General features: G+C 35.9%; 2 protein-coding genes across 2 annotated transcripts; one reads left to right on the top strand and one right to left on the bottom strand.

Annotated features, from left to right (window-relative positions):
- Window positions 1–698: 698 nt before the first annotated feature.
- Window positions 699–4,292, top strand: sdf2 (stromal cell-derived factor 2). Its single transcript, XM_007254168.4, has 3 exons — window positions 699–1,002; window positions 2,056–2,252; window positions 2,330–4,292. Exons 1-3 carry the CDS (start codon window positions 813–815, stop codon window positions 2,624–2,626), a joined length of 684 nt encoding a protein of 227 aa, XP_007254230.3. The 5' UTR covers window positions 699–812; the 3' UTR covers window positions 2,627–4,292.
- On the bottom strand, window positions 3,290–11,257 carry LOC103045274 (legumain). The gene is made up of 5 exons (XM_007254167.4): window positions 11,072–11,257; window positions 6,381–6,511; window positions 6,068–6,238; window positions 5,909–5,976; window positions 3,290–4,697 (listed from the first exon to the last, which is right to left on the bottom strand). Exons 2-5 carry the CDS (start codon window positions 6,504–6,506, stop codon window positions 4,649–4,651), a joined length of 414 nt encoding a protein of 137 aa, XP_007254229.1. The 5' UTR covers window positions 6,507–6,511; window positions 11,072–11,257; the 3' UTR covers window positions 3,290–4,648.
- Between the last annotated feature and the right edge of the window lie 1,285 nt (window positions 11,258–12,542).

Here is a 12,542-nt window from a genome sequence, read left to right as displayed (position 1 = left end):
ATTATGACAGGAAGCCATTTGAAAAAATTAAGCAGAAACTGCCATGTAATAAAAACTATTAATTAAATGAATAAATAAACCAATAGGAATACAGTCATAGGAAATGTATTAACAGTTCAAAAAGATTTTTTTTCATAATCCTAACATCATAGTAAAACAAACAAACAAAAAAAAAACTCTAAACTGATGAAAACTCTTAAGATGATGTAAATGTTTTGCATACAATTATACTATTTTAACAATATGCATAATAGCATAATAAGCATTTTAGGCTCTCCATAAACCACACATGGAAGCTTTAATTAATTAATTAATTAAATTAAAAGTACTAAATAATACACATTAGGTAATAACTGAGAACACATAAAACATAAAATAACAGAATATATATAATAGAATAACATAAAACATCATAATCTTATGTTACACAGTATTTATCATATTTTGGCTTGCACTAGGGAAAGCATTCTTAAAAATTCCTTTAATGCAGAGTACAGTGATTTACATTTTTTGTTGTACATCTTTCCATTTAATAGGATTTTTATACTCTCTGTAATAAAATGTACAGTTGATTCTGTGTTACTTTTTTATGAAATTGAGAAATTTAGTTTAGAAACCGAACACCAAATATGAACATAGGAGAATATGTGTACCAGAAGAGCCCCTTCTCTAGAAGAGACTGCAGGACAGCAGGATTCGTTTAGGAAGAAGGACTCCGACCCACAGCGAGGCGCTGCGCTCCAGCAGAGCGGCCCTACGGCACTGTGGTGTTACGTAGCTCTTACCCTGCTGTGTTGGGTAAATCTGGCTGTATGAAAGCTACAATAATGGAGAACTGCGCTCTTTCTTTAGCCTCTCTCTGGGTTTCAGTCTTATTATCATCTATGTGTCATTTCTCTTTAGGCTCAGAAATACGCTTCGTCACCTGTGGCTCGGTTGTTAAGCTGCTCAACGTGAAGCACAACGTAAGACTACATTCACACGATGTTCGGTACGGCTCTGGTGAGTAAATCCCTTTCATTATTTTTTACACTTCTCATATCCATTATAAATAACATTGAAGACCGAGAAAAAGTATATTAATTCTCATTCAGTGTTTTTCCCTACATTGTAAAATAGTACTAAATTCACCCAGACTATAAAGGAACACATAAGGAATAATTTTAGCACATGTAAAAAAATATTAAACAAACCAAAATACTCTGTAAGGCAGCATGTATGTGCTCTTATCTGGGGTGCTGTTAATTTGTGGTTTCGGAGGCTGGTAACTCTAAAGAACTTATCCTGTACAACAGGAAACTCTTGCTCTTCCTTTCCTGGGGAAGTCCTGATGCGAGCCAGTTTCATCTTCCTGTTTTAGACTGACCTGTATTTCTTAAAGTATTTTTTCTTTGCTTAATTGAGTAGTTCTTGATATAATATGATATGGATTAAACATTACTCAAATAGAGCTCATCACTGTATACCAATTCTGCCTCTTTACAACTTTACAACGGATGCTCTCAAACACTTTAAGATGGGAAAGAAATTCAAGTAATTAACTCTTGACGAGTTAAGCACAGCTGAACATTCCAAGTGACTCTACCTCATAAAGCTGACTAAGAAAATCCAGCCAAGATGCGCAAAGCTGTCATCTAAGAATCTAAAATATAAAACATATTCTGGTTTGTTTAACACTTTTTTGTTTACTTATTGATAAGTGTGGATGACTTTATGATAAAACCACAAAATTTAAGACATGTCCAAACTCTTGACTGGTAATGTATTTCTTAATTTTGATTGATACAATATAATTCAAATATCAAGATAAACAAAAAGAAGCCAAAGAAAAACAACCAAGAACAACACCCACATTTAAATATCAATAGTGTGAATTGTGTAAAAGTCACTTTTTATTGTAATATATTGATCGTAAATGATTGGTTTAAGCATTTCTGTACCTGCTGATCTTCTGATCTTCAGCACTACATCCTCTAGACATTAAATGTTTTTATATATATATTAACTTTTTTGTATTTGCTACTCACAAATGTTGTTGTTATTATTATACCTCAGGTAGTGGTCAGCAGTCAGTGACTGGAGTGACCACAGTTGAAGACAGCAACAGCTACTGGAGTGTCCGTGGGACAAGTGGTGCAGTGTGTCACCGAGGGACCCCTGTAAAATGTGGCCAAAACATAAGGCTTACACATGTTAACACAGGACGAAATCTGCACAGTCACTACTTTGCATCTCCACTCTCTTCCAACCAGGTTTGCAAGCATTAACTTGTTAAGGATGCATTCCCTAATCTGAACCATGGGTAGTCTAACATGACTTTCTCATTTAGGAGGTCAGTGCCTTTGGAGAGGAAGGCGAGGGCGACAACCTTGATGAGTGGACTGTACTTTGTGGAGGATCTACGTGGCAAAGAGACGAGTCGGTGCGTTTCCGCCACACTGCCACAGACGCTCTGCTTTCAGTAACAGGTGAGCAGTATGGCAGACCCATCCACGGCCAGAGAGAAGTACATGCCATGACCAGCACCAGCCAACATAGCTACTGGAAGGCCATGGAGGGTATTTTCATGAAGCCCAGTGAGACAGGGCCCAGGGACTTCAGCAGTCTTCCACACACTGAGTTTTGAATGGTTTCTTCAACAATCAATTTGTTTGACAGCACAGTATTTTCTTCATTTGTAATGTTTTATTTCTGCTACAGAATACTTGTTCATTAAATTATACCTCATATCAAAACACTTGAAATACAAGAATTTCCTTGTGACAATTATTCTTAAAAATATATACATCAATATCACTACAGAATGCCTGGGTTACATTAACTCTGCAGTCTATGATTCGTTTTACCATGCCTCTGTTTCTGATTGCATCTACAAGGTGGACAGTGAGTGGACACAATTATCCGTGGAACTGGAAAATAAATAATGGTGTAGGAACAAGGAAAATATTATGCTTGAACTGTCTATTCCTGCTAAAAAAAACTTATTCTGCTAGGCTAACTGGTAAATTAGCTCTTTTCTTCTCTGGATGACCAGCTAGTCTTGAGCTGTTTTTTTTAGCAGTGATGATTGTATGAGAAAACTAGTGTCTGAAGCAACAAGCAACATGTTTTCACTGTGCTTGCAGTGGAACATCTGTTTGTAAAACATTATTCTGTGATAGTGTTCAAAGGAGGAGATGCATTAAGGTAACAGACAGTCCTGGCTGGACAAGGCAATATGTGGGAACTGCAAGTAATGTAGGATATTTTCTGTTATTAAGAATTTCACACAGATCATTTACAGGGTAAATACAGTGTTTGATGTTTAATTCATTGTGCTAATCAAGGCAACGAGAAAGCAGAAACATACATTTACAGATTTACAAATAGACTTAATAGAAATATGTAGTATAGACATGTAACATTTCCCATACATGTATCCCCATACAACAAAACTTACTACACAACTCCCAAAGAAAACCCTCAAACCCACAAAACATTTCAGTGCAAAAATGCAAATCAGTATGCATATTCATATCTATATATACTGTAGTAAATTCTTAAACAAAACAATTTTTTATTGAAAAATAAATCAGCATAATGCATGTTTTATAATCCATGATTAATCAATGTTCATACATTTGACCTAAGCTAATGAGTTGGAAAAAAACAAAACAAAATCCCAGTCTTTCCTTAACTGAAGGCAAAATGACCAACCTGCTGCTGCCTTCCTGCTGTCAACCTCCTACGCTAAGGGCTAAGAATTACAGTATTTGTTTTTATTTTAGATGTAAAAATGTATTTTATATCAAAATCTGAATGCTGACTATGTGGAAGGGACTAGCATTGGACACATTTGCTCATGTAAGTCTCCCTATCCCTTATTTAGACATGCTGCTTGCAACAACAGTTCATCGATAGCAACTGTATTTTAAATCAATGACAAATCTGAAGCTGTGCTACTGGTCAAAGGTTTAAAAATCCATGATTTAATGTGTTTTCTATAATTTTAATCATAGGCTTTTATCTTTTAATTTCGCATTATTTATTCATTGAGTTTTGTGCTGAAATGCTTAAAATGAGTTTGAAAGACATCCTCAGTTAATTTAAGTTCAGTAGTGCTCATCCAAGCACTCAGCAACAAGGTTGGTGTACCTGAACATTTGACCAGTAGTGTATATCTCGCATACAAAAAAAATGAAGAAAGCTCAGTATTTCTTTCTAAACATGTCTGTATACTTTGCTGTATCTTTCTATTGTTGGATTTTCAACCATTTAACATCAGTATTAAAATAAAATGATTTTTTTTTGCATTTGTGTTTTTGTGATGAATCAGTTACACTTCCAAATAAATCTATGTATTGCTATGCAATAGACAGAGGAAGACCCTTTCCATAAAATCCCTGCCTACTACATGGCCTAATTAAGAGGTGCCAAATGACAAACATCTAGGAAAAAAGAATGTAAAGTGTAAAATGAAACACTGTAGTGCAGTATATCTCAGTAATATGTGGAATCATTTGAAAGTTGAGAATAAACTGGTTTATTTTAAAGCAAGGCTTCATTGATTAATTGACAGATGCTATTAATCAGAACTCAGCATTGTACATAATCAGAAGTAGATTTTATGCTTGCAGTGATCTTCATTTACTCGTCATTTGGCCAGTTCCTACTGATCGGTTAGACCTGCGCTCACTTTGTCAATTGAAGACTTGATACTGTGAAAAAGGAAAAAAAGGAAATCAAAGCACTGGTTATTATGGGATGGGACAGTTAAAAATGCTTGAAAGGTGATGAACAAATGGTTTAATACATTTTTTAAATTAAAGGTATTTTGCTCTTAGGCACCCAACAAACACTCCGTTCAGAACACCATATATTAATGAATTTGTTTTCTTGTCAGCTAAGTGTATTGATATACTGGTCAGCAAATAAATATAGATGATGAAGTTGGAAAATGTTTTAAGCAAAAAAAGTGTGTTTAATGGTTATATACACTGACATGCCAAATGTCAAGGAACAGGAACTAGTTTCTGGTGTGTCCCATGAAAGCTAAATAATGCTGTCATGACCTGCAGAAAGTGTGTTTGGCCTCCTGCACTTATTGTGTGATTTCTGACAAAATTGCAGAAAGCTTTCTGTTTGCATGGACAGTTTTATTCTGACACCACCGTCACAAACATTACCACCCACTAGGGCTGGATGATACGGCTAGAATTTATATCATGATATATTTCTTCATTTTGGTTGATATAACAATTTTGATGTTGTTATGAACATTATAGCCAGCCATCACCCTTGGTGTACATAATCTTTCACTAATAGAGCTGAAGCTACTCTTTCATGTAAAGTATAGTGATTTACCTGTAATTTTTGCTGCAAATCTGATCCAATTTAACAGTATTTTTAGTCTCTGTAATGAAATGTTTGGTCAGTATTCTTTAAGCGCTGATGATATCCTCGATATTCTTATTAAAGCATATTGTTGATATGCTAAAATATAGATTTATTGCTTAGCACTACCACCCACTGTGCTGACCACTGCGAGGGGTAATTCCTATTATACCATATTTCCTGCAATATGTTAAAGTGTGGATCTAAAACACCTGCACAAATTTGGAAATGGGTACCAGCTGGATGGGACATTTATTCCACCATCACTTCACCTTCCCATGAGCATGGTGGCCACAGAACACCTTACAAGTTATACCGGTGAGGGCGCTTCCAAGCAGTCTCCTGAGGTACCACTTCATGGTTAACTTACATACTGTTATCCCATGATCTTTGGCATGTCCATGTATAGCATCTAATCATTTTCCTTTACCTCAGTTTTCATATGGAACACTCAATTGTATAATTGTAAAGATTGAATGATCTTCACTCACATATAAGAAAATATATATTATAATATAAGAACAGAACATATTACCGTTCCACTGGCACTTTCGCCTCAAGCAGGTTTGAAAAAAGATGCAGGTGTTGTAGTAATGTTTGATACTGTAAACAAATATGCCAACAAATGTTAAAAATGGTAATACCTAGTTGGAGTGAAAACATATGCCAATGAAAACGAGTAAGAGATTATCACCTTTGGATTATGCCAGTCAAGAGAGTGTTCTCTGAAGTATTCAAGAACTTCTTTATATTCCTTGGTGGAATAGGCAGTGCTTTTTGCATGTAGAACTTGCTCATATTCCTCAGGAGAGTCCGTGCTCTTCTCCACAATTTTGTGCATAACATCTCGGACTAATTCTCTTGACTTGAAGGAAAGACAGACCAAACACATAATTAGAGTGAAAACATTAACAAATTTCAGCAAGGGTTTCAGCTTGCACTGAATTGTTTCAGCAACCTCACATTAACAATTCCTGTGAAATTTATACAGTACATTAAAAGATTACCTGCATGAGTTCTGCCATTTCCTTCTCATATTTTGCTTTATCCTCTGCGCTTTTGGCTGAAAGAATCTTTTTCTGTAAAAGGGCCACTGCAACATCTTGATTGGCAACACAGTCCCGAGGCTCCATAATGGCTGGGAACAGAACATACCTTGGTAACAAGATTCACATACACCCTTTTGGACATTCTGTCAATTCTTCAGAAATCAAGGTTTGCTTGATTTTAGAGCATTGCTGTGATTATTTTTCTGCATTCAACAATAATTTTGGCGAGGTCAGAATGTCAGACATGACACCAAAAAGTTAATTGTTTATCTGCTTCAAAAGTCCAATTCTATGGCTTGTTCTTCTCAACAGGGACTAGACAAGTTGCATGTTGGATTTGCACATCTGTGTAAGCCTAGTCCTGGACTACAATGCATGAGTGTATAAGTGGATCAGACACTACAGCAGTGCTAATGGAGTTTTTAAACACTGTGTTCACTCACTATCCTCAACTTTATTACACACTCCTACGTATAGCTGTTTTACCTAGTAGGTGTAATCTGTTTTTGCGCAGTTTTTATTGGTCTCCCTTTAGTTCTTCATCAGTTTTGACTGTTGCTGGCTGGACCACTCTTCTCAGCATGTTGTGCTCCAGCAAGCCATGAGAGTTACCAGAGATGTGGTCTATGATGGCATCTTCACTCAGTTTTCACTCACTGATGCATATTTCGGAAATAACCAAAAGCTTTCTAACAAGGTCTTGTAGAGAACAAACCAAAAGTTTTCTGGCTCCCCATATGGTGGAGTAAGAGAAGGTCACGTCTTATTTGCAAAACTCATTCTACTTTTTAAAACTGCACAGCCCTGGGTTACCCATAATCCAAATCCATTCGCTTTATATATTTATATAGAGGCACTATATAACAGGAGTATTAAGCCTTGTTCAAACATCTTCAGCTTCTGGTACAGGTCGTTTTTCACAGTGTTCCTGCTGAGAGCCAGCAATTATATAAAACGTTTCTGGGAATGTTAAACATGTTCTGAGCTCAGTTCAAGGCTGGACAGGTCAAAGTATACTAAAAGACTAGATCCCTGCATTAGAGCAGTATGATAAATCATATGTTTAACAATGTGAATATCAGTAAACTTCAGCAGATCATACCTTAACAGAAGTTAATTGAAGCACTTCCTATCTGGCATCTCATTTGTTCACAAAGTGTGTGAGGATGTCCTAGTACCAGGGAGCTGGCAGAGGATTTGAGAGTTTAGTTTGTGTTGGATGACTGATTTAAATGTGCTGAGACTCAGGAGGACGCCCAGTGTCTCAAGCTGCCGAAGCGTCATGCTCTGATTACCTTTGTTGGGGTCTTATGACACCAACTGTCACTGTGCTGCATCTCTGATTGCTCTACATCCAGATATGATTCAGTGCCTAATTTAATACTCAGCGTTTTCACCTGGTTCATTAGTGCTGTAGCCTGGAAAACGCTTCCACCTTAATTTGGTTTATTATGAGGCAGCTATAGAATTCCTATAAGAATCTTAAAGTGAATCCAGATGATTAATTTACAAGTTCTATACTGCTCCAAATATACATTATGTCCAAATGCTTTATGAACCCCATTTTAGAATGCATTCGGCTATTATAAGTTGGATCAATTGTTGACAAAGATGTGCAACATGTTGTGTAGTCCCTGTAGAGATGTATTTCCCACTGAAAAGAACCCTCTGGAACAAGTAAACATGAATCGATTGGCACTATGCCTAATGCCAGGTATGGGCATGATACCCATGATACCTTTGGGATGAGTTGGGGAGTTGGGGACGTGGTGGGGAGGTAAGCATCCAACATCCTACCCCTGCCTGAACGCAACCAAATTCTTACAGCAATGCTCCAAAATCTAGTAGAAACTCTTCTCTGAACAGTAAAGACTCCAACAAAAGCAGAATAAATCAACTCTTTTTTAAATATCCTTGACTTTTTTATAGAGCTACACAGGGCTCAATATTAAGCATAGTATAGTATAGTAAGTTAAGTACAATACCAGTCAAAAGTTTGAACACACCTCTTCGCATTCAGTGTGTTTTCTTTCTTTTTAGGATTTTTTCCTTTAAGATTTTTATAAGTAGCCACATTAAGCTTTAATGCCAAATTTGCATTCTTGGTATTTCTTCAGTGTCTTCATGAGGAAAAGTCACCTGGAACAGCTTTCTTGAAAGAGTTTAACAATACAACAATAGTTGCTGTATTCCCTTTATGGAGGCCAAACACTTTTTTTATTTACTACACAATTCCATATGTGTCCCTAAATGGTTTTAAGAGAAAATTAAATAAAAAAAGAAAAATACTGAATGGAAAGGTGTGTCCACACTTTTGACTTGTACTGTACTCTGTACTCTCTCTCTCTCACAGCACATTTCCAGGTTGTTAAAGGTAAAATATACAGTCACACTTGTTTATTTAATTATTAAATCTATCGGTTAAACTCAGTGTTTCCCTCCCAAACATACAGGAAAATACCAGCATTAAAAGAAGAATAAAAAAATCATGATTTTAATTATGTTTAATCACAGAAAAATATTTGTGATTTGTGAAAAGTAATTTTGAAGTGACTGACACCTCTAATTGAGTGGATTTGTACTCATAATATTCAAGATTGGCAGGTCTGCAGGTGTCATTTAAGAAAACATTGTTTCTAGCTACTTGCATTTCGTTTTTTAAAGACAAAATATAGACAAACCTGCACAAATGCAGAAGAGCAGTGGTAGTGTGATCAAATATCGCATTTAACTGGACTCGAGAATCCGGTGTTCTGACAAGTTGTGCTAACTTGTCAAACCCTCAAAAATACAAAAAAGCACAACATTAGAAAATGCTCCCGGTCGAATTGGCTAATTGGAATAAAATAGGCTAAATCACTGTATCAGGGAAATGTAAAGTCATATAGGTGATTTAAATCTGTATTTTTTTTATTATTTTTTTATTTCCTTTTTTTAATTGTCATTTAGTTTTGCAACATTCAAGCAGGTTACTAAAAGCACTCAAGGAAAAGCACTGTCAATAGGTAGCATAACTTGGCACTGGCATGATGTACCAATCTTGATAATTACTTAGGTAGCTACACAAGATAGCTAGTTAACTATGCAGTGTAAAACAGACTCTTTCATTGGATTTGTGAATATGCATAAATTAACTCAATTACCCACTGTTACTTATGCCAAATTATGCTTTTTACCAGGTCCCTCATATAACTAACGGACACAAAGGCTGCATTCAAAACCCCCAAAACTACCTCCTTTTTCATACCAATCCTCCTCCTCTCCTTCGGGACTTAAAAAATTATTTAGTACTGCTATACATTTCTTCTAAAGCTTCTTCCAGCAGAAGATACACCAGAGTATCCTACCACAGAGCACACATTTGTTTAATTATTTATTTATTTATTGAATTGTGTGACACATTGTGTAGAAATAATAAAGCATTTTAAGCTAGAATTCCAAAACACTCTATGACTGTAGAACATATACAGCTCTGTAAAAAAATGAGACCACTTCGGTTTCTGGATCAGTTTCTCTGATTTTATTATTTATAGGTATGTTTGAGTAAAATTATCACTGTTGTTTTGTTCTATAAAGTACGGACAACATTTCTCCTAAATAAAAAAAAACTAATATTGTAATTTAGAGCATTTATTTGCAGAAAATGAGAAATGGCTGAAATAATAAAAAAAATATGCAGAGCTTCAGACCTCAAACAATGGAAAGAAAATAAGTTCATATTCATAAAGTTTTAAGAACTCAGTAATCAGTATTTGGTGCAATAATTCCGGTTTTAATCACAGTTTTCACGCATCTTGGCATGTTTTCCTCCAGCAGTCTTACACACTGCTTTTGAAAAATGTATGCCACTCCTGGTGCAAAAATCCAAGCAGTTCAGCTTGGTTTGATGGCTTGTGATGATCCATCTTCCTCTTGATTATATTCCAGAGGTTTTCAATTTGTTAAAATCGAAGAAACGTATAATTTTAGGCGATCTCTTATTTTTTTCCAGAGCTCTATTAAATCACCAAATAAAGAGATTTATAAAATAAACAACACACAAGGCTTCCACCTTTATCTGACTAGCAAATATTTCATAAAGCTTTAGAAATGTTGTGTTTAAACATCTGTTGGCTCAGTTTAAACATTGGTTAGGTTTATCAGTGGTCAACATTGTTCCTCCGCCTTCTTCTAGGGTAGGAGAGGAGGAGGAAGTGAAGAGGAGGAGTGGATGAGTAGCAGAAGTTTCTGGACGCAGCCAAAGTAGAAAAATAACTAAGGCAAGCTCTTTTGAGTAGAAGATACGGAGACGTTAGCATTTGGTCAAAATAACAAAGCAGTTGTAACATGGACAAAACCCGAATGATACCTCATTTTACCGTATAAATATGAAACACTGAGCCTATGGACACGCCTTCATGGAAAATAAACACATCATAAGGAAAGGTAGATGATTATATCAGCTTAAAAACTTTAGTAGGCTAACCTAGGTTAGCTTTAGGCTAGTTATCTTGATAGCTAAAGCTGTCGTTAACCGTTCTTCTAAAACAGTAGCCAAGCTAAGCTAACTAAACTTAGCTGTCTGTCAGTTAGTTAATTTGACCAGGGTTAGCAAACAGAGTTAGCTCGCTTTAGTGTTCGGTATTTTTGCCCAAGCTGCTGTCTCATACCTTTATCCGGATCACACGGGCCTCGGTTCAGTAGGTGTTGTTTTTGTTTTCGAGGTTCAGAGTGAAACTGAAAGCTGCTGTTCAGTCCGAGACCTCGCGCTGAGGCGGAGGCGTGGTCACACAATGCTGCTCCAGGATTGGATGGAATTTCGGGTTCACAGTTCGCTCCACCAATCAACGTCCTCACATGTCCCCAAGCTTTTATAATTTAAAAAATAGGATATTTTAATGGGATTTAAAGTCGCTATTTTAAATATACATACACATATATATACTGCGTTAACACAAATTCCAAATTTCAATTTCAGAACTAATTTATGTCTCAGTGAAAAATATAAAAATGCTGTTTTCTGTCTGCAATTCACACATAAGAACACTTATAGTCTAAAGCAGGGGTCACCAACCTTTTTGAACCTGAGAGCTACTTCTTGGGTACCAATTAATGCGAAGGGCTACCAGTTTGATACACACTCGTGAAATTACAAATTTTCTCAATTTACCTTTAATTATATGTTATTATTAATAATTAATGACATTCATCTATGTGAAGACACAGATATCAATAGGCAACACTATTATTATAAATCTCTGCAAGTGTTTACATTTTATATTATATTTTAATATAATATTACATATTATATTACATTATATTGTATAATAATATATAAACTATAGGCTCTAAGCTAATATTAATGTAATATAATCTAAAATTACATCAATGCAACTGTGATTTAAAAAAAAAAAGAATAGCAACAAAAATGCTATTTTTAGACCAGGCCTGCGGGCTACTCATAAGGTCCTTGCATTGACCACGACTTATTGAGGCTAACATAGAACCTAATGCATGGGAGCAAGATAATTAAGGCATGTGAATGAGAACCTAATGCTTGGCAATGAGATAATTAAGGTGTGGCAACGACTTATTAAGACGTGGGAATGAGTTAATTAAATCGCAGCCAATAAGACATGGCCACAAGGTCCTTTTGTTTCACAGCAAGCAGCTCTCAGGGGTTGTGCTCAATATGATTGCCTGAGGAAGGTAAACGAGTCTGCATCTGAGCCAATCAGCTTTTATTATGAGAATGAATTGTCTTTTACTTAGAATTATGCCGTGTCTCACTGCAAGAGACTTCAAAATATCACCATAATTCATTCAGAGATGAAAATAAAAAGAAACCAATTTTTCATAGGCATTGATTTACAGAAAAGCAAGCTAAATAATAAGAATAATACATTCTCTGTCTACGGTAATTATCTCATTCCCTTGCATTAGGATCTCGTTCTCGGGCCTTAATAAGTCATGGCCATGCCTTAGGATCTCATTCCCACACATTATTTTTTTTACCTAATGTCACCTTAGGGGCTCCGTGCTGCACTTCATCCATCAGACCTAATTCTTCTCTTCACTACTGAAACTGAGACTTGGGCCCAATCCCATTCCTCTTTTGTAACCCCGGCCCCTGCCATGTGG

This window comes from Astyanax mexicanus, chromosome 17 (assembly GCF_023375975.1).
Source record: "Astyanax mexicanus isolate ESR-SI-001 chromosome 17, AstMex3_surface, whole genome shotgun sequence".
NCBI lineage: Eukaryota > Metazoa > Chordata > Actinopteri > Characiformes > Acestrorhamphidae > Astyanax > Astyanax mexicanus.
The sequence above is the reverse complement of the archived record's forward strand: the minus strand, read 5'-3'. Positions and strand labels throughout refer to the sequence as shown.

Coding starts and splice junctions, on each gene's coding strand:
- LOC103045274 (XM_007254167.4), bottom strand. CDS start 6,506: ATGGAGCCTCGGGACTGTGTTGCCAATCAAGATGTTGCAGTGGCCCTT. Junction 6,239..6,380: donor AAATGGCAGAACTCATGCAG/GTAATCTTTTAA, acceptor CTTTCCTTCAAG/TCAAGAGAATTAGTCCGAGA. Junction 5,977..6,067: donor TTGACTGGCATAATCCAAAG/GTGATAATCTCT, acceptor ATTTGTTTACAG/TATCAAACATTACTACAACA.
- sdf2 (XM_007254168.4), top strand. CDS start 813: ATGAAAGCTACAATAATGGAGAACTGCGCTCTTTCTTTAGCCTCTCTC. Junction 1,003..2,055: donor CGATGTTCGGTACGGCTCTG/GTGAGTAAATCC, acceptor ATTATACCTCAG/GTAGTGGTCAGCAGTCAGTG. Junction 2,253..2,329: donor CTCCACTCTCTTCCAACCAG/GTTTGCAAGCAT, acceptor TTTCTCATTTAG/GAGGTCAGTGCCTTTGGAGA.